Source organism: Mustela nivalis (genome assembly GCF_964662115.1).
Source record: "Mustela nivalis genome assembly, chromosome: 9".
In the NCBI taxonomy this organism is placed as follows: domain Eukaryota; kingdom Metazoa; phylum Chordata; class Mammalia; order Carnivora; family Mustelidae; genus Mustela; species Mustela nivalis.
The window spans coordinates 64,100,501-64,125,709 of record NC_139028.1 but is presented as its reverse complement, the minus strand read 5'-3'; the positions used below and the strand labels follow the sequence as shown (position 1 = coordinate 64,125,709).

General features: G+C 54.9%; 2 protein-coding genes across 10 annotated transcripts in view; both read right to left on the bottom strand.

Annotated features, from left to right (window-relative positions):
• The window catches only part of ARAP1 (ArfGAP with RhoGAP domain, ankyrin repeat and PH domain 1), a 61,503-nt gene extending 47,410 nt beyond the window's left edge, over positions 1-14,093 (bottom strand). For 4 of the 8 annotated variants that reach the window (XR_014316455.1, XR_014316456.1, XM_082749718.1 and 1 more), the window contains exon 1: positions 1,371-1,600. The gene's annotated coding sequence lies outside the window, so the exon portion shown is untranslated. Of the gene's footprint in view, positions 1-1,370; positions 1,601-13,942 lie in introns of those variants that run through there. The other 4 variants (XR_014316453.1, XR_014316454.1, XM_082749720.1 and 1 more) reach the window with 2 other exon arrangements.
• Positions 14,094-16,223: 2,130 nt separating this feature from the next.
• Positions 16,224-25,209, bottom strand: part of STARD10 (StAR related lipid transfer domain containing 10) — a 28,112-nt gene continuing 19,126 nt past the window's right edge. For both annotated transcript variants that reach the window (XM_082749776.1, XM_082749775.1), the window contains exons 3-7: positions 20,149-20,296; positions 19,443-19,546; positions 18,742-18,859; positions 16,897-16,949; positions 16,224-16,650 (exon numbers count right to left, since the gene is read on the bottom strand). In XM_082749776.1, the coding sequence (XP_082605902.1) occupies positions 16,405-16,650; positions 16,897-16,949; positions 18,742-18,859; positions 19,443-19,546; positions 20,149-20,296 (669 nt within the window). In that variant the 3' untranslated portion in view covers positions 16,224-16,404. The remainder of the gene's footprint in view (positions 16,651-16,896; positions 16,950-18,741; positions 18,860-19,442; positions 19,547-20,148; positions 20,297-25,209) is intronic.

The window sequence follows — 25,209 nt, the reverse complement described above, 5'->3', positions numbered from 1 at the left end:
CCACCTCCACCTAACCCCCACCTGGCCTGGGGTATCCTGAGGGTCTGCACCCCTTCTGTTTCCCTTTGTTCTCCACAACGGAGTCCAGGGCCTGGCTGGCCCAGGGGCACTCAGTCCAGAGGTAGTCATCCAGAATCATTAATCCTTGCCAGTCGGTCCTTCTTTTGGTCTGACCTGAGTCTCTCTTGCTGGCGGCCACCCTTTCACCTTCTGTCCTCTGACGACCATTTTGACCCCCATCACAGTTTAAATCTCACTGCCCCTTCTCTGTTCAAGCCCAGAATCCCTTGCGCCATACCTACCCGTCCAGCAGGAAGGCAGCCCAAGGGGCAGGCACACTCCCACTTCCTCCATTTCCTAAGTGCCTACTGCATGCCCAGCCCTTGCCAAATTTCCACCCTTATCTCACTTATCCTCGTAACAACCCCGAGGCCTGAGATCCTTGCCCCATTTCAGGGAAGCTGTGTGGGGTGGAAATTTGCCCAGGTCACTTGCTGGAGTCAACAGGACCTTCTGAGAACGTGATCTCCTCTGTCTAGTCCAGTTGGAGAGGCTTTCAGAGGGACTCCTGGGATGGGCTTTGAAGAAGTAGGAGGTTGCATTTCCAGCCCAAGGGAACCGAGTGTGCAAGGCTCAGGGATAGGAAAGGACCTGGCAGTTCCAGAGACAGGGTGATTTCAGTGGGGCAGGGAAGGGGGAGGTGAGAGGATGGTAGTGACACCCCGACAGGTCTGGGGACTCCCACAGGGTTGGGAGCCTCCTTTGCATTCTGATATGCATGGTGAGTCAGGCCTGAGTCAGGGCAGCCTTGAACGTCCCAACTCCTTCCACATTGGGCTCTCAGGTCCCCTCAGCCCAGACCCTGCCCCCGCCCCCCCTTCCTAGGATGGCATCTTCAGGCGCCTCTGCACAGAGCTACACTCTGGGTTCAAAGGAAGGCCCAGTGATGGGGGGAAGAGAGGCAGAGAAAGGCAGTCCCAGGCTCCACACTCGCTCTGTCCTCCCCTGCACACCCTCCCCTCCCCCTTCCCCTGCTGCCCCAGGCAGGCCAGTCAGGGATCCTAGCATCCAGACCTCAGGAAACCCCTCAGAACGTCCCACACAGGAACCAAGAACAGTACTCATGCAGCCTCCGCCAGGTCTACAAACCACAACCTAGCCGTACCACAACTTACACCTCACACAGCCCTGAGGGACACACACCTTGCACACCACTAGGAAGCCGCACAGCTGATCTGCCTCTCCACTGCGCACACACCCTTCAGCCCCCACACTCCCTACCAACCACCCGACTACATACAACTGCCCTTCTGCCCCGCGATGCCCGGTGTCCCCCAACCGCTCCCTTCTGCCCAGTCACCAGGTGATACCTGTGGGCAGGGCCACATCGCATCCGCCACCCTCCTGGGCGTTCTTGGGACTCCGCTAACCAGGCCGCTAATCAGGCCAGGGGCCTTGGAGACACTTCCCTCAGATATGAGGAACTAGGTGGGGGCGGGGTTCCCGGCGCAGAGGGTGCAGAAGTGGCCCCCGCCTACAGCCGCAGCTATTTCCCGCCCTCCCGGCGAGGCAAGGCAGCAGGTGCGGCCCTCAGCCAGGCAGCTCACTGATCCCTGGGCCAAGAAGCCCACTTCCTATCTCTCAGGGATGGAGGGCCACTGCATACTGCACCCAAAGAGTTATACTGAAGTCACCTGCCTCGCGGCCACTCCAAATCTCTGCCTGTCACTTGCCCAGGCACCAGGCTTCTACCCTATCCCATCCATGGGGTGAGCCGCGTCTGGGGTCCTCTGGGGTCTCAAGAGTGACTGAGGCAGATGAGGAGCAACACTGAGGACAGTTAGGACTGGGTCGGGGCCCCAGCATCTGGGTGCATGAAGAGTGGCCTCACCAGTGAGTCCCTGGGGCTCCAGGTCAGAGCCCATTCCATCCCAGGAGGCAAAGCAAGTCTGGGCTCCAGTCCTGGCTGTCAATTCTGGCCTTAAGTGCTGGGCGAGTCTTGTCACATTATGAACCTCAGTTTCCCCCTCCATAAAGCAGAGCTGTCATCCAGATGACTATGACACGTCACCATATATGTACCAGAGACCACACTCATTCGTCATCCACTCCCTCCTCTGCTGCAAAGACAGACACTTCCTGTTCCTAAGGCCCAAGGATTTGGCCAGTCCTGACCAGCGGAGCCCTTCGTGCTGGCCCTGTTGCCAGGCTCTAGTCTGGACCCTGCAGCACCCTGGAGCTCTCCGTTATCCTAGCTCCCAGTGACTCTCACACCCTGCCTCCAGCCACATCCCCATGCAGGGCTCTAGAGATACCCCAATGCCCCCTGGACTTCTGTCTGGGTGGCCCCGTGCACTGCACATGCCCACCCCACCATGTACTCTCCAGGGAAAGCAAGGCTACCCTCCAACCTAGGTGTGGCCCTTGAGCAAATTAGAAAAAAATGCCTCTTCCTTCAGGAGCCCCACAGCATGACCTGCAGCTCAGCAAAGAGGACAGGCTAGGTTTCAGTACCCCTCTCCCAGCTCTCACCTCACCCCTCCCAACCAGATACCCTGGTACAGGGCACAACAGGCACATTGCACACAGTGGACCTGGTGAGAGGCAGGCCATTTAAACAGCCTCCTCGGGGCAGCTGGTTCAGCATCACCCCCAAAAATATAAAACCAGTTTTATTCGTGCCTGTGGTACACTAAAGACTAGGGGACAGCAGACATCGCTGAGCTCAATTTCAGGCCTAGCCTCAACTCCCACCCCAATCTTGAAAGACTATCACTTTTAAAACCCTCATGTCTGTACTGTTTAAAGTTTTCATAGTCGTGTATCGCTTTTATAATTAGAAGGCAAAAAAGATAAAAGTATCTTAAGTCTGTTAGAATTGAGTGCTGTGAAGTGTGTAAACCTGGCGATTCACAGACCTGTACCCCTGGGGATAAAAATATATGTTTATATAAAAAATTAAAAATTAAAAAATTAAAAAAAAAAAAAGAATTGAGTTTGTCCCCAACTTGTTCTTCAAAACCATTATTAAAAAGCACCTTCATGAGTTTAAATGTAACATGAGTAGATGACTAAGAAAACAATTACAAACGAAGCTGATTTCCTGGGCCATCTGGACTGGAGAATGAAAAACTGAGACCCCCGGGGCACCTGGGTGGCTCAGTGGGTTAAAGCCTCTGCCTTCAGCTCAGGTCTGATCCTAGAGTCCTGGGATCAAGTCCCACATCTGGCTCTCTGCTCAGTGGGGAGCTTGCTTCCTCCTCTCTCTCTGCCTGCCTTTCTGCCTGCTTGTGATCTCTGTCAAATAAATAAACAAAATATTAAAAAAAAAAGAAAAGAAAGAAAAACTGAGACCCCCAAACTCACTTCCTCCCTCCATCATGACCTTATCCTCCAGAAAGTCAGAAAGTCTAAGACACCACCTAGCAGATAAGGTCCCCCTTACCAGGACGTGAGGGCCAGTGGCAGAGTGCAGCCCAAGGGCTTTCAAATGGGAAATGGACTGAGGGCCATTAGTAAACATGAGACTTCAGAGTCCCGTGGTTTGTCCTCTAGACAGCACCTGACCCCATCCTAGCCCTGACCGTCAAGGGGCCCCCTCATGCCCAAGCCCCACCCGGAGAGGGTCAGCTGGGAAGGAAGGTATGGAATCAAGTGTGATTATCTGGAGTGCCTCACTTGCAAATTAACGAAACTGAAAGTTAAATGATTTGGGGTTTAGGCCTTGTCAAAAAGTCTGTGACATTCGAATCCCCCTTGGCCGACCATGTACTCTCACCCCCAAACAGATCGGTCAGGACCATTCTGAGCCACTCCCTCCCATTTCCCCTAGGCCTCCTCATTACCTTGTTTTGACACATATCTCCCTCTCCATCCCCACTGCGTCCATCCACCTCAGGCCTCTCCTGCAGGCCTGGATCTCTGGGCCCTCCTCCCTGCTTCTAGCTCTTGCACCACGACGTTCAGCCAACACACCCCTGCAGCCTACCCTGTAACCCGCCCCCACCCCCCAAGGCAGAGCTCCTCACCTAACCCGGACTCCACAGCCCTGACCCATACCCACCTTCCCCATGCACGAGCCCTTCACTGTTCAGGCGTAGCACGTGACACCTGGGACACTCCCAGCAGGAGCACAGAGGGCTCTGTCTGGTTCCCTGACCTCAGGCATAGATCGTCCCCTCCTCAGCTGGGGGCTGCCCAGGCAGGGCTGGGCCAGAGGTGCCACAGGGTGACTCCAGCAAGATCCTCCTCTGTGTCCACTACTCCCTATGGCAGGAAGTGGCGGGGACAGCGGGGGCCTCTTAACACTATAAATGAGGCAGAAACAGAAAGAAACAGGGCTGACCACATGGTGGGTGGGAGTATATGGGGCTGGCAATGGGCTCCCAGGCAGCTGGAGCAGACAGAACCAGTCACATGGTGGGACCCTCAGAAGGGTTGAGGGCTAGTTTTGGCCCTGGTCTGGGAGAGGGACAGAAAGCCACCTGACTCCATCCTCTCTGAGCTGCCCTCAAACCTGATGCGCCTACCTACCTGGGAGAAGAGACTTTGCTCCCCTGCACCCTAGAACTAGCAGCCTAGGAGGGCAGGGACCGGAGCCTCCCTCTCCCTAGGTGGCCACTGGAATGGAGAAGCCCAAAGATAAGCAGACCGCTTGCTGCTAACACCCAAAAGGGGGAAGCTACCTGTGTTGATGGGGTAGAGGTGATTAGACTGGCAGGGTGGGCGCTGGCAAAGAGACAGAGACCAGGTACCAGCCACACAGGCTCTGGCCTCCAGTGTGATGTGTGACCTCAGCCTTCCCAACTACAGAGTCAGACAGAAGATGGGAAGACTCCATGACTCAGCCTCCCCTCTCGAACTCCCGGAGAACATTCTCACCCACTTCCCCAGCCTGGCCATCCCTGCCTAATACAACAAAGGTGGTGATTATGGAAGGCTCTCCATCTGCCAGGCACTGTGCTAAACACAGTGTGGGGACTGCTTTATACCACCCTTGTGACAATCTAGAAAGTGAGTGGTTTTAGCCCACCTTATGGATGAGAAAGAAACTAAGCCTCAGAAAGGTTAAGTACCCTGCCTAAAATAACACAGGAGCCAGCATCTGAGCCAGCATCTGGGCCCCTCTTTCTATTCCATCTCCTCAGAGGGGACAGCAGAGACAGGCAGAGAGCAGGGAGGACAAAAGGGGTCAGGTGGGCAAGAGAGAGGGAGCATGAGCACAGGCTGAGAAGGGCCTTGAAGGCCAATGCTAAGACATCTGCCCTTACTGTCCAGACAGAAGGCACTTCCAGGATGGATCACAGAGTGGGGGGCTGGCAGGTGCACAGGGGTGCCGGCTGCTAGGAGACTGGGAATTCATAAAATTTCTGAGTCTCTGTTTCATCATCTGCACAATAGGGATTATGAGAGTTTTACCATGCAGACTTGTGAGAAATAAATGCATACCTTCAAAACACAGCCCAAATCTGACCAGCTCTCACTCCCCAGTGACTTTCTACCTCCCTCAGTAAACACCACAGCCACACAGGTCTAGCAGGCTGTGTGTAGTCCATCCCCACTGCCTCTGTCTCCTTGCTGTTATTCCAACCCACTCTGTGTGCGCTAACCTCAGAGCTGGGCCCTGGAGGTCCTCTGCCTGGAATGCTCGTCCAGACATCCCATGACTCACTCCCATGCTCTTCCCAGCACTTTCTCAAATGCAAGGCCTTCCTTTCCTGAATGCTCTGCCTAAAAATGTGCCCCCTGAGTCCCTGACCCTGTGTCATCTTTCAGCTTTATCACTGGGGGGTTACAGACCTGGATGCCTGCACCACTGCTGGGGCACTGGACTACTGCGTTACACATTTATTTGTTCATTGTCTGTCTCCTTAACCAGAGGACAGGGGCGTTGTCTCTTTCACAGCCCTATCCCCAGTGGCTAGAAGTGTCCGGTCCCTGGAGGGATGGAGGAATGGACGTCCACAAAGGCCTGGCTCACCTCAGTCAGGAGCCTGGGACAAGGGCCTACGACCTGGGTAAGGAGAGGGATGGTTGGACAAGGTGGGTGTCAAGGTTCACAGTGGAGTTCTAGGAGTCAAAGATTCAACTCTGAGGTTCCTTGGCCCCCTCTGCGGTTGGGCTTCCCCCTTCTCTCCACCTGAAGCTGCCCCAGCCACTTCCTGCTGTGCTGGCCTGATAAACATTGCTCAGGGAGCCCTCACCCGCAGAGAGGAAGTGCTGACTCTCAGACAATACCCCCCAACACTGCTGCCCACTGGGCAACTGTTCCCCAGAGCAGGTCAGAACCTCCTCGGACTTCCAGGAGTCTCTGAGGCTGGCCCCGCCCCCTCTGCCCTGACTACCCCTTCCATGACTTTCTGTGTCATCTGGTGGGGTTCAAAGGGCCTCCACCCCCTGGCTCCTGCCACTTACTCCTCTCCCATCTCATTCCCTCCACTCGCACTGCCTGACACTTGACCTCCAGGTCTTTGCTTATACCATTCCTTCTGCCTAGAACATCACTCTACCTTGCTCTTCAAGGCAGAGCTTCAAGTTCACTTGAAGTTCAAGTGTCAACTTCAAGAGTCACCTACTCCAGGAAGCAGTCTCTGACTCCCATGGCCACAGCCCTGATCATGCAGGGATGTCATTATCTGTGACTGTCTCACCACAGACTTGGCTGGGTGCTCCTTGAAAGCAGGACAAGAGTCTGATTCCCCTGCATCCAGCCTGAGGCCGGCAGGCAGGCAGTGAGTATCTGCTGAATGAATGAATATCTCCTAGTTTTGTACTTGGAAATTAGTTCCCAGGCAAGTAAGGACTTGCCTGAGGTCATACTGCAATCAGTGGCCAGACTGTGGCTCGAACCTGGCCTCCAGCCTCCTTGATCAGCCACCTCCCGTTTCCCTAGTGCCCACCAGGTATAGCAGTAGTCTCCTGCCTGCCAGACTGCAGGCCTGCCTTCCCCCCGCACTCCACACCCACCAACCACCCACTCCTCAGGCACGGGGGACCACCTTACCCAGCCCTCCCCTCCTTCAGAGAGGAAAGTGAACCCCAAAGAGGTGCAAGAAACTAAACTAACCAGGGCCCCAGGACAAGTCAGGGCCAGGCCCCAGGTGCACCAGACTGGACCCCCTTCCACTAGCCTGTTCCTTGGAAGAAGTGAGACGGTCCGGTCCCTCGGGGAACCTCAGAGATACCGCAGCAATGCCCTAACTCTACCGGGCTAGGCAGGCCCCTCGCTGAGAAATGTGGGTTCTGGGTTTTCGGGTCACTGGCGGTAGAGGCAAATGAGTGTCCTGGTTCATGTCCCGAAACAGAAACTGGAACAGAACTGTGAACAGCTAGATGCTCCCTGGGCTCAGCATGCCCATCTTCAGAGCTGAGGAGATAGAAGGGGGAGGAAGAGCCCAAGTCTGAGGGGAGAGGTAGGCCTTTAGCTGAGGCTCTGGCACCCAAAGCTGTCCTACTGTCATCTGGCAAAGCCTCATCCCCAGCCCTGCTCTCCGGGGTCCCTTTTCCCCCACCAGATTACGGTTGGCTTTGGGAACAAACTCTGACATTTCGGCTGCAGATCCCCAGTGGGCTGCCTGGGGATCCACTCAGATGGATAAAAGCCTTCTCCAGCTCGCACACCTAGGAAGGCAATGCCCAGCACCTCCTGTCCCAGTCCACCAGGATGCTGAACGCCGACCACACCTGCACAAAGGCGCAATCACCAGGTCCTCTGAGGATGCATCTGGGTCCCATGGCACACACAGGCACCTGCCTGGTGCCTACCCAGAGGCATGCGTGGCAGGAAGGAGATGGGAAGCACAACCCAGGAAGGAACACACCAGCCAGGAATTCTCCAAGGAGGAAGGCACTTCTCTCAGAGGAGGGAACAGGCCTCCTTCCCACAAGGTGGCTCCCGTTTTCATGCCCATGCCCTGTGAGGGCAACTGCTATGCCCACAGGCCCAGAGGGGGCACTGGCAGGACCAGGTGCAGGTGGCAGCACTCCAAAATATTCAAAGGCCCTGAGCCGAGGCCCAGCCTCCCTGCCCCCCAAGGAGGGGCAGTTCCTCCCTGAGGGATCCCAGGCTTAGGTCTCCATCCACCAGTCTGTCTCAGCCCTTGAGCTTGGCTCTGACCCTCCAAGACGGGTCCTGGGCCTGCTGAACTACATTCCATGTTGGCCCTGGGAGGACCTGGCTCGTCCATCAGCATGACCCAGACCTTGCTCTCGGACCTAGCCAGCTATCAGCCCTCCCTGGACCCTCCCTCAACCCCATCTTGGTACCCAGCAGGACAACCCCACTGCCAGAAAATGAAGAGGTTGCCTGGCTTCTGCCTGTTCCCACCCCATTCCCCACCAAGATGGCTATCTCTTCTGCTACCGCCTAGTCTCCCTTCCAGGGTCTGGTTCTCAGATTTTCTTTTTCTTTCTTTCTTCCTAAGATTTTATTTATTTATTTGACAGAGAGAGACACAGTGAGAAAGGGAACACAAACAGGGGGAGTGGGAGAGGGAGAAGCAGGCTTCCTGCTGAGCAGGGAGCCCAATGCAGGGCTCGATCCCAGGACCCTGGGATCATGACCTGAGCTGAAGGCAGATGCTTAACAACTGAGCCAGCCAGGCGCCACATGGTTCTCAGATTTCTTGAAAGGCGAGAGCTGGGTGCTCTTGCTGGGGCTAGTGGGTTTGGAGAGCACAGAGAGCCTGGAGGCCCGTTGTGCCACTGAACCCCAGAAGTAACCCTGAGAAGCTCCGGGCCTTGTCTGTCTGGCACCAGCCAGCCAAAGTGGGGCACAGGACTCAGTCTCACTCAGAGGCCACCCAGTGCAATTCAAAGTTTTCCAGGCTCTTGGAACCCAAAATTTTGGAAATTCAGAAGCCAGGAAACACCAGCACACAAAACCCTGGAATCCTTGAATCCCCGGTGCCTAGGATCTCTGACTCAGAATCCTCCAATCCTAGCTGCTCTGTGTGGGGAGAGGGTGGATGGGAAGAGAGAGGAATGGAGAAGGCCCCCTACCCCACCTTACCTGCTCTGTTTGATTCGTTCCTGTCCTGATCTGTCCATACCTAGGGACTGGTGTGGAAGCTGTTGCTTCCTGGTCCCTTTGTGAAGATCAGGGGGAGCTGAGTTCAGGGTCCTGGCCTGGCATTATGGTGGAAAGGAGGGGAGGAGAGAAGAGAAGGCCAGGAGCAAGGCAGTGCCCTCTGGGGCAGTAGGGAAGGAAGCAAAGGAGACCCAGGCATTTGGGGTAGCAAGATGAAGTGGGCAGCTCCCCCATCCTGGGGGCTCTCCCACTCCACTACTGGCCCAGCCAGAAGGAAGTAGGGCCAGGCCAGACTTCTCCATGTGCAACTTCTAGTTCTTTCCCCTGGGTATGGAGACAGAGGAGTGGTCATGAGAGGTCCCAGTGCTCCTCTCTCTCCCCCTTGCCCTCACAACAATGAAGATAATAAGGAGGAGGAAGATTTTGCCACATTCCTCCCTGCTGTGATCAGGGGACGGTGGCCTCTCTAACGCCTGAGTCCTCCTCTGCACCCCTCTGGCACTAAGCACACTCTTAACCACAGCTGGTCCCTGCTTCTTGGCCTCATGGCTCTGATACCATGTTCCCCAGGTTTGTTCATTCGGTCACTGACATCTGGGTGTTCCACATCCCAGGCACCAAAACAGAACTAGGTTTGGTCATGGAGAAAGACCTGGGCCCTGTGACAAGGCAGGTAGGCCGCATCTGAGGGAAGTCAGGGCTTTAGAGGCCCAAGATGCCCTGACCGGGCCCCAGGCAGGGAGGTGGCATGCAGGCCTCAGAACTTCTGCCCGGGTGTCCCTTCCAGCTCTCCCTTTCCTGGGCTGAGAGACCAAAAGCAAGTACCTTAGCTTCCACTGACCTCAACCTCCTCATCAGCAAAACAGGGCCTGGGAGAGCCGTCATATTCAACAAAGCCCAGAGCGGACAGGACAAAAAAGGGCAGCAAGCAGACCTCCAAGAGGTGCTTGTCTGAGGGCCGGGACCCTGGGGGGCTCAGAACTTGATAGCAGTTGGCCCCGTCTACAAGCAGGATGCCTGGACAGGCCTGCCATCCCCACAGTGGGCTGCCAGCAATGTCACATGACCATGTGGCCCTCCACGCCCTGCCCGCCACCCAGACCAGCAGTTCCCAGAGTAGAGCAGGGTTTGGATCTTCTCCACCCACAGTGTCTCCCAGCGCTCAGAGTTCTCACCATGGAGGGGGAGACATTCAGACTCCTGGCTCATCCCTGTAATGGGTGATTATAGGCAAAACTTCACCCCCCTGGGCCTGTCTCCTCATCTGTAAAATGGGAATGGTACCTACCCCAAGAGACTTGCTGAGGATTAAATCAGTCAAAAAAAAAAAAAAAAAAAATGCTTCCACAGTGCCTGGCACAGAGTAAGCTTCCAAAAAACACTAACTACTGCCACTATTATTACTACCATTCAATAATAATGCTGTTACTGAACTGGTCACTTAAGCACACATTCCCTCCCAGCCACTCAGATTGCCCTAACGGTCTAGAGCAGATGTCCTGAGTACAGGACAGATCTTTTCCCTTCTCAGCTATGTTCCAAAGGCTGAGACAGAGGAAAAACCTCCACAGGAAGGTCACACCAAAGACCAACCAGGCACTGTTCCCCCAGCCCCTGGTCATCCCTGACACCTGAGGTCATTGGCCTCCTTAGGCTGTCCTCCCCAGGGCCCTCATCAAAATGTACAGGTCTGGGGGCCTGATAGGGGCAGGGGTGAGGGGACAAGATGTCCTCTCTGATCAGGGCTGGGGGGCCTGGTGTTGAGTTAGAGGCAGGGCCTGAGCTCCATGGGCAATGCACTTACAGGGGACCTCTGAGGGCCCCTCGTGCCTTCCCGCTGTTCAGATCCTTGGAGCAGCGCCATTAGCACAAAACCCCTTCCTAAAATATGAAACACCCCTCTGTGCAGGGCTACAAAGGGGGCCAAGGCCAGCCAGACTAAGACCAGAGGAGGGGGTAAGAGGGCCCACCCAAGGGACTGGTTTCTACTCCTTAGGAAAGGAGGGGTCTGTTCAGCTGGCCTGAAGGCCGCCTTGGCCACCACCCAAGGGAAAGCCCCTCACTGAGCAGATCCCAGACTGATTCAAGGGGTAAGGTCAAGCTGGGGGAGGGGAAATCAGGCCAAAGCAGGCAAAGGAAACTCCTGCCTGACCCTGCCTCTACCACTCAGTGGCTATCTGGGGAGGATGAAAGTGGTTAGCATACATAATAGTGCCTTCAGTGCTATGTGCCTCTTTACTGACATCTTTCTCACAGATATGACTCCTCAGCTTTCTGAAGCTGCTCCCTCCACCCCATATTACTGGGCAGTGATCCCCGTCTCATGGAATGGTATGAAGTTAAATCAAGTGTAAATCAAGTGTAAAATCAGGCACATGACAGGTCCTCAAATCAAACAGAGCTCCCTCCCTTTCCCTCTTCTTTCCCCAAGAGGGCCCAGACTAGGGGTCGGATCTGTCCTGATCCTCACCCACCAGGGCTCACTGTCTGATCCTAGTCTGATCTCTGGTCCTTGGCCTCAGTATCCCCATCTATGAGAAAAAGCTTCTGGGCCAAGTGGTATCTGAGTGTCCATGACCCTATCTACTCCAGTCTCCTTCCCACCTCCATTCCCTCCTTTCTTCTCCATTTCCAACTCATGTCCTACTGCATCCCTCCTCCTACAACAGAACCTTTGGGAGCCTAAAGTTGGGTAGAGGAGACAGCTGGTGAGCAGTGGGTATGAGCCCTCAAGCAACCCAAGGCCCACCCCAGGCTCCCAAGGGTTAAGATCCAGAGTGAAGGGCGGGAGGGAGGGGTGCACGGCAGGGTCAGCGCTGGACAGGCGGGCCTAGAGCCCAGGGCCTGCCTCCCCTTCCCCCACCCTGGGAACAGAGGCTACTTGTTTGGGCATCAGCTGGCTGGCTTTGAGCTTGGCTAAAGGAAGAGTGGGGTGGAGAGGGGAGAGAGCCCCAGAGAATAGAGGGGACTCCCTTCTCTTTAGCTGATGCCCTAGTCTTAGTACTAGGCTAGTCCACCACCAGCCCCTAGGACTCTCAGAAGCCCCTTACCGCTCTGAACTGACCCTTTCGCTCCAGTTTGTCTCTTTCCTTCGTTCAAACTAATTTCAGGGAACAAGATTTACTCTCAGGCCCAATTCTTGCCCCAGCAGTCTCTCTGTAGAACACGAGACCAGGGCTTATCGCCCCATCCTGCAGATGGGGAAATGGGGGCTCTAAGAAGTTTGGGGACTTGCAGAGCCACATAATGTTTGATTGCTGTGCAGGGACTACCCCAAGCCCCAATCATCCCCAGGGCTCTGCAGGCCCTTCCCCACAGAGCTCCAAGGAGACCCTTCCCAAGCTGTGACACTATGAAGGATTGAAAGGCGAGGAAGGAAGAGGCAATAAGCAACCTACCTGTGAAGTCCCAAAGAACATAGATTTTTGGATGGGGAGAAAATTCTGGAGAGGGAGGGTGGGGAAGACAAACAACCTGCACAAAGGACCGAGGTTTCAGGTACAGAAAAGCATGACTGGAGCCTGAGAGGTGGTGCAGGTGAGGCTGGGCTGATGAAGCCTGGGGGCAGTGAGGGCCCCAGGTGGCCTCTGCCCACTTCTACCTCACCAGTTGTCAGGACTGTGCCTGGAACGACCCCCTTGTGCCCAACTCCTGGGAGGAAGTGGTGAATGAGGAGGCAAGGTCCCCCAGGCAGGGTCTAGGCAATCCCCAACCAGCCATGGGACACAGGGGAACGAGTTCTTGCTGCACCCTGCCCCAGCTACCCCTTCCAGCCATACCCATCTCCTTTCCATTCCTCAAATATACCACGAAAGTTCCTGCCTTTGCACAAACTGTGCTGTCCTCTGGGGGGTCCTTATCCTTGTTAATTGCCACTTCACTGCCAAGGCCCATTCCAGTCATCTCCTCCTCCCTGGGCCTCCAAAAGTCCCAGTCCCTGATTCTATCTCCGTACCTGTCTGCACTTGTCTTCCAGATTCTGCTGGGATCTTTCTACCCTATAATGAGCTTGCTGGGAGGTCTCCCACTAACCCGGGCACTCTCCGCTCTCCAAAGACAGATATCCTGGGTGCCTCAGTTTGGACCTTGGTGCTCAGTACACAGTCAAATCCTGAGTACCTCCACAAATCTGTACCACCCTGCAGCAACTTCCCCCCGACCCCCGCCCCTTCCCTGCAAGCTCCCAGGACTAGAGCTTTGGATGAGGGAAATGCATATGCCAGACCGTACTGCGATCGCTCCTGATCAGAGTTCCCCAACACCAAAAATCACACTTGGAGATCCTGGACCAAGCACCCACCCCATTCCCCCTAGGCTGCACTCCAAGCTGGCTCTCTCCAACGCCAATAACCCACTCCCGGCTTGACCCCATTCAGTGAACACACACCTCCTCTTTCCAGCAACTGGGCCAGGTAGGAGCTCTTGGGAGGCCATGCTCCCATTTACTGATGGTGAATTGAGGCACAGAGACCGGAAGTCGTCTGCCCAAGGTCCTTAGAGCCCCAGGTCCAGGGCATAGGGTCATAGGAAAGTGCCAAGCCGTAAGGGTCTCGGCGGTCAAGGAGGCGGGAGCCTTCATTTCACAGATGAGAACAGCAAAGCGCCAGAGGGCGAACTGGCTTGGGTTCCTGGGGACATTCAAGCTAAAGGACTAATAGCTGGAAGCCCCCTGACCCGCCGGTTCGCCCTCCTCCCGACCGACTCTGGCCCGACCGCGCATCCTCAGGTGGCGACCGTCATCCCCATCACCACACAGGAGCGCAGACCACTGCCCCGGGAGAAACGCCCGCGGAAGTAGGCGCGGGGCGCACAACCGGCGCGCGGCCTCGGCGTTCCCTTCTGCGAAATGGGGAAACTCCGGTCAACACCTGGTGAAGGGGCGGCGGACGGGGAAGTCCCAGCAGCCGCACTTACTTGTTCTGAGCGAAGACTCCACGCGGGAACCCGGGGAGTCAGGGTCCCGGCGCCACCACTGACTCACGCCGCCGTAGTGAACTCGCGGCCGCAGGCCGGCGCGCCCACCGCGCTGGGTGCTTCCGCCTGCCCCACGTGACGCCCGGGGGTGGAGAGGGGAGGGCCGGGAAGGGGCAGGGATCCGCCCCCTGCTCCTCCCCGCCTAGTCGCCGTCTTTGAGCCCGCCGGCCAGGCCTAGCGGACAGGTCTGTCGGTGCGTCTCCCCCGCCCTTCTCGTTGCTTGCCTGTCCGTCTCTGTCTCTTGAAGTTAAGATCTACCTCCAACCTCCCCGCACGCTGAGTCTCCATCTCTTCCTGAGTCTCCCAGCTTCTTGCCACCCTTCTCCTGGTGACTCTACCCCCGGGATGGGGCCGGGGAATGAGCCACACAACATTCCCAGACCCCTTCCCCCCCCCCCCACCCCCGCCCCGTCCCAGCGTCCCAGACCCCCAGGATGGAAAGAGGCGGTTGGAGGCGGGACGACCTAGGTCCCTAACCTTCTCCTCCTGGATGTCCTTCCCCGACCGACTCTGGCCCGACCGCGCATCCTCAGGTGGTGACCCTCATCCCCATCACCACACAGGAGCGCAGACCACTGCCCCGGGAGAAACGCCCGCGGAAGTAGGCGCGGGGCGCACAACCGGCGCGCGGCCTCGGCGTTCCCTTCTGCAAAATGGGGAAATATCCTCTCTGAGGATATCCCACTTCCCTCTCGGGGGCCACATCCCCCAGGGGCAGCGTGGTGGGGGAAGAGCCCTACACAGTCAAAGGGCTGAGGGATCCCTTGGCAGGAGGCTGCATAGAGCCTGAGGTCCTGGCACCAAGACACCTTCAGTGGCTGAGATTTATAAGATGTCTGCCCATCCTGCCAGCACATACACAGATAAGGGCCCTGGGTTTGGGAGGAATTCCTGGGTCCTGTGTTCCTGTCACTTCTGAGGCCAGCCAAGTCAAGAGACCCTAATTTCTCTGTGCTTCTATTTCTCCAAATGCCCAGTGGATATATTTGAAAGAACAGCTCTCACCAGGATGGGGTGCGGGGGTTGGCTCTGAGATTAGGAGTCATTAATCTGAGCACCTACTACATGCCAAGCCCAGTGCTGGGCAATTTATGCCTTTTATCTGAATCCTCATACCTCTCCCTGAAGGCAAAAATCACCCCCCCCCCCAGGTTAGGGATTAGAAATATGAAGCTCCAAGAAGTTCCAGGACTTGTCCAGAGTTACAAAGCCAGTATTGGGCAATCCTGGGATGGGAACCCAAGTGTTGGGAGAGTTGTAGAATCTCCTGCCTACCCTGCATGGGACATCCACCTCACCCTTCTAAAAGAGAGTCAACTCCAAATGGGCTGTGTCTTTCCAGGAGGGGAGGACAGGGCCAAACCTTGGAGAGAACTTCCCAGCCCCAAATTCATATGAGGTGCAAAAACACTAGGGAGGGCCAGAGCATAGAGCTCTCACCTCCCAACCTGATAGCAGGGGTGTCCCTTAGGTGGCAGAGGGTACCTGGAGGTCACTGAGAACAGGTGAGATTCAGGCACCTCTCTAGGTCTCAAAGCCTGGACTGGAAAGCAGCCAGGTGGAACACAAGACCAGGGGACAGGCATCTGACCACTTGCAGAGGACTGCGAGCCCTACCTTTTCTGTTAACATAGGCCTGAGGTCTTCAAAGTGACATAGGGAAGTCTCGACTCACAGGACCTGTTCCCTCCACTGCATTGAAGTCTGATGACCCTCATCTCAACCCCCAACCTTCCTCCTCCAGAACATGTTGCCCCCAATCTTCATTCTGAGGCCCACAGCCATGTGGTCTGAGACCCAGGAACCTCTCTGCCTTCCTTCTGTGATGACTGGAGAGTGTCAGACCTCCTAATTCCACAGCTTGTACCAGTGGGGCCTTAGGATAAAGGTCACATGGAAGAACCTCACCCTCTGACCCTGGGTCAGACCTACTTCTCTCAGAGCCCTGAAAAGTAGCCAAAGAGCCTAAAGCGAATAGGCAACAAGGACAGGCCAGCAGATGAGTGAACTGATGAACAGATACAAAAGAGAACACACTATGAAACACATTATGAAACAACCTCACGTACACCCCCAGCCGCACTTGGGGAAATGAGGGGTTGCCCGAAAGCATAAAGGCCAGATGATCACAAAATGAGCTCTAGAACAAGGGGATTAAGGGGCTGCTGCGGTCGGTGGTCGTGCCCCGGGGTGGTGGGAAGCAGGCACAGCGACGAATCAGTTGAGGCTGTGGGATCGTTTATTGGGGCTGTGTCCAGCCAGGCCACAGCGCCAGCCTGGGCCGGAGCCCAGCGTCCCTAGGAGGCGCGGGGGGTGGGGGGTGGGGGAGGGGAGAAAGCGCGGGAGGATCCGCCACCCCGGCCCCACTCCATCTTGTCTTGGTCCCTGCGGTGGTGCCGCGCTCAGGTAAGCGAGGTGTCGTCATCGCTGCCCTCGCCGCCTGCGCCCCCCAAGCGCTCCTCCCGGCTCTCTGTCACAGCGCTCTCATCGATGTTCTCCAGCGAGTCCGCGTGCTGCACGGAGAGCTCCGACAGCGCCAGGCTCGGCAACGGGCTCTGCTCTGGGTGTAGCCACGGCTTGAAGTGCGGCTGATGCTTCTGCTTCCACTCCGGGTACTTGACGCATGCCTTGTACATCTTCTTCATGGCCTGTGGGGCCGCCGCACAGCAGAATCAGGGGTGGACGCGAAGCGGGACTGCGTCTTCTCCAAGTCCCGGCCTGCGCCCTCCAGCGGCTCAGTCCCCAGCTCCCGGTATCCTGACTCTGGCCCATTTCATGACTCCGCTCCTCAGCCCTGACTCCGCCCCCTGACTCCCAGTCCCCATCCTTGACCCACCCCCTCATCCGAACCCTTTCCCCCAACTTCGGTACCCCAAAGCGCCAAGGCCACTCACCTTGGGAGCCAGGAACTGAGAAGATTTATTCACTACCCACTTGGGTAAGGAGCCTATGAGAGCAGGGAAGGGTAATGAGGAGAGAAGGAAAGCAGCCACCTAAGGGACCCAGCCCCCGCCAAACGTATATACCACCCCACTCCTTCCAGCCTGGGGCTTCCACAGAGGGTACCCTCTTCTCCCTGGGAGTGGGGGGAGGCTGTGAGTCAAGTCCTGTAAGACTGCATCATTCTCACTATCTCTTTCCACCTCAGCCCAAGGTCTCTAGGATCAATTCTGTTGTGTCTCCCCCAAACCCACCCCATTTACCCCTTCCATCCCTCTGCTGTGCCCCCAGAGGACTGCATGGAAGAAAACCACGGGGTCCTAGGTGACCATAGGCTACAAGTAGGTTGAAATCATGACCCACCAAGCTCCCACCCACCAGCTCCCCTCCACTGACATCCCTTCTCATACCCAACCTGTGAACGGCCTTGATGCTCAGCCCTTCATCTACCTGTCCTTCCAGGTCCCCTGCCCCAGGAAGTCTAGCTGCTACACAGGCCCCTTGGCTGAGCACCCCACCTTGGCCCGACCTGGAATCCACAACCCAGTTGTCTGCCCTTTCTCATTCCCAAGTGTCTACTCTGCCTAACACCCATCACAGTCAGTAAGGAGCAAGAGGGCCCTGGGCCTGGCTCACTGGACCCTCAGTGGGGCGTGGGCACACCCAGGCAAAGATGTTCAGGGCTTACCCATCCTCTAGCCAGTCACCCGTTCGCGCACTCACTCCACATCCACTCTGTGACACCTACTCTGGGCCAGTCCCAGGGGCCCAAAAAACAGCTCACTGTCTGGGGCCCAACAGTGTGCCAAGGGCTCTGCTGGAGGGGAATGGGCCCACCAAGCAGAGGGCCAGCGGTGACCTGGGTATCACAAAGGAGGTGACATCTGAACCAGCCCCATGGGCATGAGGGAGGGAGGAGAGGTGTGAGGCTGAGGGAAACCATTGCCTACACAGGGAGGTGGGACCATGTAAGGTATGAGGAGGGACTGTGAAAGCTGGGGAGGGGGCTTAGACTTTACTCTGAGAGTAATGGAAAGCCAGAGAAGAATTCTAATCAGAAGAGAGTCATGTAGAAATATGCGTTTTGGAGAAATCCCTCAGTAGCTATAAGGACAGACAAGGTGGCCGAGTACAGAGAGAAAGGACAGATTCAGGAGCTATTTAGGAGGTAGAATCAATAAGAATGGGTGGCCAGATTTGGGAGCCAAGCAGAGGGCACTCCAGTCAACCCCCAGATTCTTGGCATGGGTGACTGGGGGTTGGAGGCTTAGGATAAGCCATAACCTAGAAGGAGAGAGAGTTCAGCATGGGACACAGTGAATCTCAGGTCCTGGAAGACATCTGGAGGGATGAATCCAGGAAGCCAATGGCGGCAGGGTCTGGATACTAGCAGAGACGCATGTCAGCTGACTGCAGAGCCTGGGGAACAGCTGAGCCCTCCTGAGGGAAAGAGTACTGAGACATGGAAAACTCAGGTTGCTGGGATGGGCAGAGGTAGGAGCCAGCAACACAGACAGGGTGAGAGCAACTAGTGAGCGGGAAACAAGTCAGAGCCAGGGCGCGGGGGTCCAGGAAAAGAGCTCCAGGCCTTGTCGGGAGCAGTACCTACCACCTTGGCCTTTGTTTTTCAAACCATTATCAAGTCTCAAACCTTGGTTCAAATGATATTCTGGATGGAGAGTCCCCCAAATATAAAATAGCTCCAGACAGAGGCCCTTTTTGAACCCTAGTAGGTCAGGTCACATCCCCTGTGATATTGGAAAGGATCCCCTGATGGGCTGCTGGGGCCAAGCCCTCACCTTTGGGGTCCACCTGGGCCAGGTAGGTGATGACGCAGCTCTTGGGCCCCGTGCTCTGGATGAGGTAGCCCGTCTGGATGGACACAGCTCGGACCAAGTCTTTCCGAGGCGGGTATTTCTGGGGATGGAAGGCAAAGGGAGGTGAGACTCAGGGTTGGGGCAAAAGAAGTGTCTTTGTGAGTATGTGTACACACACACATACACACGCACACACACACGCACACACAGGTAGCTAGTTCAAAACACCTGGCATACAATGCAGGCCAGGCCTGATGCAGGGGTGAGGAGAAAGGGAGGACTCAGACTAGGTCACCCCTGCCTCTCTTAAGCTCCCCCTGCTCTCCCCAGGAAGGCCCCCAGTCTGCGGTCAGGGGTCATGAGCACATAGGTGGGCAAGCACACACACTCCTCTTTGCCCAGGCCAGAGCAAGGTGGCCCAGCCTCAGAGAGGGTCAGATAAGCCCTGCCTCTCACCCCTTGCACCCCCTTTCCCAGCCAGCCCATCTCACTTGCCCACAGGGATGGCCTACATCACCCTCTTCTCAACTGTCTGAGAGCTGAGCAGGGAGACGAGAGCCAATATTCTCACTACGTAGGAAGGAAACTGAGGGTTGGCGGCCTCTTCCTGGGCCAGTCCTGCTGGCCTGGCCATACACGGCCCCTTCCCCTGCGCCCCCAGAAGGGAAGGCAGGTAGACTCACGGGGTGTTTGACTGAGTAGTTCATAATGATGTAGTCAGTGCCCATGGGGAGCCAGGAGCGGAGGGTGATGACATCACGGTTCTTCAGGGGCTTTGGACACCTCCCTGTGGAGTGCAAGGGACAGTTCAGCCAGGCCACCGGCCTGCCTACCTACAAGGGAGGGCACAGCTGAGGCCAGGCACAGAGATGCCTCATCAACAGCCAGTTCTCCCTGAGCAGAACGGGTACCCCAACCCCTGCCAGAACACAGTTCCAGAGCTAAGACTAGGAGAGAGAAAGGGCAAAACCCTCTCCTCTCTCCTCTGGTCTCGGGGACCACTCACTGCCTTCCGCGGCTCTTCCCTTGCTGGCCTGGCTGTTTGTGTGATCGTGAGTATATGGGAGAACGATGTTACCATGAGTATGTGTGTCTGACGATGTATGACTGGGAGCATGCGGCACGTGGCCGTGGGCTGCAGCGTGACTGTGTACACATGTGTGGAATATGTATCCATGAACATGTGTGTGTGTGCCTGTGTACGCCAGGGAGGGCGACCCTCCATCTCAGCACTCGGGTGGCGGAGCTGCCTGGCCGCAGGAGTGAGCGCAGGGTGGGCTGCGCTCCCTCCTGGGAGGGAGGGCAGGCTTTCTCCCTCCTGGGAGAAAGAGGCTGGGCTGGAGGCCTGGATCGGGGCAGAGAGCTGGGATCGTGCTTGTGGCTGCTCACAAGAGTAATAGCCCACGTCAGCATTGACTGTCAGGCGGGCGATGTCGAAGGTCTCAATGACGTTGCTGTCCCACTTCTTTCGATACTCAATGTCGTGGAGCACGTCATAAAGCGTCTCAGCTGGCACATCTCGGCATTCCATCCGGCACTGCGGACACACACAGGGGTGTCAGGGCCACACAAGGTTCCACGCCCCAGCCAGGAGACCCAAGGGGGGACAGGCAAGAAGGGGAGAAGATGGACAGAGAAGAACAGCAGCTCTGAGGCCAGCATGGGCTGACCTCTTGCTGAGAGCCCTGTCCAACCCTCCCAGCAGCCGCCTGTGCCAGGAGACAGCCAGCCCCTGGATCCAGAGACCATCTCCCGTCTCAGCCCCCAGTAAACCTCCCCTTCCGTCCCAGTCTCCTCCAGGAAGACTTCTTGAATGACCAGGCCAGACCTTCTGGACTCCCAGATACTAAATCTCTCTCTCTGTGCGGTCCCAACCCTTGAACATCATGGCTGAGGCTTACAGCTGACTCAGCGCAGAATGTGGAATAGGTACATGTTAAATGAATTGAAAGCATAAATAAATGCCTAAATGGATGGTTTCTTTCATCCGTGATACTCACTACCATATCATTTGTATGCTTTTTTTTTTTTTTTACCCAACAAATATCTCTGGATTTTTAAAAAAGATTTATTTCTTCAATAGAAAGAACACAAGTAGGCAGAGTGGCAGATAGAGAGAGAGGGAGAAGCAGACTCCCTGCTGAGCAGAGAGCCCAATGCGGGACTGAATCCTAAGACCCTGGGATCATGACCAGAGCCGAAGGCAAATGCTTAAAGACTGAGCCACCCAGGCACCCCATGGATTTTTTTTCTTAAGATTGTATTTATTTATTTGAGGGAGAGAGAGTGAGTGAGTGTGGGGTGCCGGGAGGAGAAGAGGGGGAGAAAGAGGGGGACAAGCAGACTTCACATGGAGCACAGAGCCAGACATGGGGTGCAGTGCAATCCCAGGACCCTGAGATCCCAACCTGAGCCAAAACCAAGAGTCAGATGCTTAACTTACTAAGCCACCCAGGTACACCAAACATCTTTGGATTTCTTACAGTTTTTAGCCTTGTTCTCAAAGAGCTTTCCATCTAGGGGAGAAAAGAACCAAGGATACTTTTTTTATTTAACCCTCAAAACAACTCTGTCAGACAAGAAATCCAAGGAGGAACTTGAGGCTGAGAGTGGTTAAGTAACTTGCCTGAGGTCACCCAGCTGGTAAGCAGCAGAGCTGGGATTTAACCCAGATCATATGTCTGTAAAAACAGAACTATGTTAAGTTTGCACTCAGCAAGATGAAACTTAGTTCATGTCCTTGTTCTGTGATTTTTCTTCACCTCAAAGCCCCAAACACCAGGATCAAGTTCCCCTCAGCAACTGGATGAGTTTTCTTGTATAGTCTAAAAGTTCTCCCAGAACTAGGCATTCAGATGGTGCCAAGGGAGCCACACATCTTACTAAAAAGGGGATCTAAGCAAACATATGAGGGCGAGTCATACTGCCTTTCCTCTAACCTTGTGTTGGGCCTTGGCACACTAATAGTGAGGAAAGGTCACAGGAAGGGCACATCACCACCTACCGGGTATTCTAGGCATCAGTGAACTCATCAAGCCTGGGATATACTTCACTTTACAGAAAATACGGAGGACAGAGAACCAGCTAAATTTCACAAGAATACAACTGAAGGCAGACGGGAGGCACTCTCCAAGGCCACTGATGCAGTCGCTTCTACAGGTCAACGTCATAATGAAGGGTCTGGGCTAAACTGACAGGACCCAAGAACCAGATAGAAGGTGTGGTCCTGGATTGCATGCTGACCTGGATGAAACAGCTCTAAGGGCTATATTTGAGATGACTGGAGAAATGTGGATATCTTCTGAGTATTAGGTGCACTGAAAATTTACCGAAACAAAGTGGTCGAATGCTGCCTGAGGAAAAGCAGGTTACAAAATGGAATGCGCAGTATAAGCTCCTTGTGGAGGAAATCTATGCACAGAAAACCCCCGGGAAGAATAATCACTAAAGTGTTAACAGCAGCAATCTTAAGATGACGAGAATATGATGGTTTTCTTTTTGCTGTATTTCTTGTTTTCTAAAATGTATAGTACTGCTCCTACAATAATGACAAGATTTAAGTAGAAAGAGGTACTGAGGGGTGCACTCACCAGATGCCAGGTACTACCCTCCCCCCAGACCCCTGCTTCTCCTCTTCACCCCCTTCTTCCTCTAGCCACCAACAGAGGAGAGAGTCTCCCTTTTCCCCGTCCAGGCACTATCCTAAGTGCTTTACACACATTACCACATTTTGTTCTCACAGAAAGGCTCTGAGGTATTAGCCCCATTTTAGAATTAGGACAGCCCTCAGAGTTGGAGTTCCCGTTCCAACCTGGGTCTGGCAGAATGGCTCCTGCAAAGAAGTGTGGTGAGAAGAGGAAGGGCCATTCTGCCATGAACGATGCAGTGACCAGAGAATATGCCACTGACATTCACGAATGCATCTGTGGAGTGGGTTGCAAGAGGCGTGCCCCTCAGGCACACAGAGAGATCGAGAAATTTGCCACGAAAGAGATGGGGACTCCAGATGTGCGCAGTGACACCAGGCGCAGCAAAGCTGTCTGGGCCAAGGGAATAAGGAATGCTCCACACTGTACTCGTGCGCAGTTGTCCAGAAAACATAACAAGGGTAAAGTTTCATCAAGTAAGCTTCATCGGCTGGTTACTCAGGTGCCTTTCAAAAGTCTACGGACAGTTCATATTGATGAGGACTAACTGCTGACTTTCAAAGAAAGGTCTAAAATGCAAAAGGGAGGAAGGGAGGGAGGGAGGGTGGAGGAAGGAAGGAAGGAAGGAAAGAAGAACCCCCCCCCCCAAAAAAAGAAAGCTCAAGGGCAGACTCCAGCCTGCAAAGATTCACTGTGTGACTCTGAACAAGTCACCCTCCCTCTCTGCTTTTCAGCTGGATGAAAGGGTATGACTCCAGATCCAATCAGTTCACTAACAGGCCCCAATTCCAGCCCTGTGCAGAGCACAGAAGAATCAGAGTTGACTCAGGCCTGTGCTCCAGAGGCTTTCAGTTGAGGGAGGAGACTAACTTGACAATGGAAGGGTAGTCCAAACCACCTGATAAGGGCACAAAGGAGGAGGTCAGCTCTGCATGGTGAAGGGAGGCATCGGGCTGCACAGAGAAACTGTCTAGAAGGCAGGTGTCTGCCGCGGACCCTGGAAGAGAGAGCAGCCAGGAAACAGGCACAGAGGCAGACGAGAGAGAGGTGTGTAGGCAAGCCAAGTGTCTGCTCCAGTCCCTCTGGTGTGTTGTAACCTAATGGTCAAAAGGTCCTGGTTCCAGGTCTAAGAGAAATGTGTGAGTCTGGGGCTGGGTCAGCAAGTAAGGACAGCAAGTAAGGACACACTCACAGAGTGATAGGGACCTTGCCCTGCAGATACAGGAGCCAGCATGAAGGGCTCCCACTGGTTCAGGAAGCAACTTGTCAGGGTTTGCCCAAGGCTTTGCCAGTTTTAGCAATGAAAATCCCACATTCTGGGAAACCCCTCAGTCCCAGACAAACTAGGACAGTTGGCCACCTACCACAGGCTAAAGCTGGAACAACCCATGTATTAAAATAGTGACAACAGATTGTATTCCACAGAACAAAATAGGAAACCAAAGGAAATATAGGTATAAATAAATAAAATTAATGTCTATGGGGCTCCTGGGTGGCTCAGTGGGTTAAGCCACTGCCTTCGGCTCAGGTCATGATCTCAGGGTCCTGGGATCAAGTCCTGTGTCGGGCTCTCTGCTCAGCGGGGAGCCTGCTTCCCTCTCTCTCTCTCTCTCTCTCTCTCTGCCTGCCTGTCTATTTGTGATCTCTCTCCATCAAATAAATAAATAAAATCTTTAAAAGTAAAAAAAAAAAATTAATGTCTGATGAGGTATAGGGTATTTACACAGCTTCAAAGTAACTTCCCATCAAATACTTATAAATTACAAAGGGAAAAATGAGTAACTTCACTGTAGAGAAGCAAGGCAGACACCTACTGAACCAACTGATCCCAGCGAACTTATTAGTAAGGAGACAAATTGGCACTGGCTGTCGCCTGACGGGACATGATGAAGAGAATACAGGCAAAACTTATGTGACGTTTCTGCCAAAGATGCATAAACACAATCGAATCATTAGGAAAATCAGACAAACCCCAAATAAAGGACTTTTACAAAAGTCCCCCCTGCTGAGCATCAGGGTCTGGACAGGCAGGAAGGACTAGGGAACTCTACCAGACTGAAGGCGACTTCAGATGGACTGACTTATGGACGCAGGAGTGAATGCTGTGAGGGCAGTGAGGGAACAAAGCAAGGGGAGGGCTGGGACAGAGAGAAAGGTGGTGGAGAAGATGGCAGAGGTCAGACCAGCGATGACAGCTGTGGGATGACCTCTACCCAGTAGTCCCGTGGAGGTCTGGATGCTGCAGTGGCCTGTCAATGCACACGCATGCTTTACCCCAAATTATGAGTGGGCATCACTCCCACACTGCCAGGTAGGAGCCCAACACCCAGGAGCCGCAGCAGCCAGAATCACAGGGCAGTGAAGGCAGTCAAGCAGGGATCCAGAACCGGCTCTTCCTGTCCTCTCAGCTCTCAAGGAGCACTCGAGGGCGGCCTCTGGGGAAATAGGACTTGTCTAACCAAAGCCAGCCTGCAAAGCTGACTTGGCTCTGCAGGTCCTAAGAGGTGTTCTCTGGGCCCTGAGTATGTGTGGAGGGGCCATGACAACAGGATTCTGCTCTTAGCTTAGAACCCTACCTAGGACCGCCTCCTCCCCCTGGCCAGGCTCAACGTCCCCAGGGCCTGGGTACACACTGAAAGGGAACCCACACTGCCCAGACGCTGCCCATTTTCCCTAGGGCCTGGGGCTCCTGTGGTTTCCTGAGACAGCAAGCGGTAGTCTGGTAGTCCAGGTATGCACAGCCCTGAGGCAGACCCCACAGGTAAGTATAAACTCTGCATTTCATCTTTTAAATAAAGAGGGA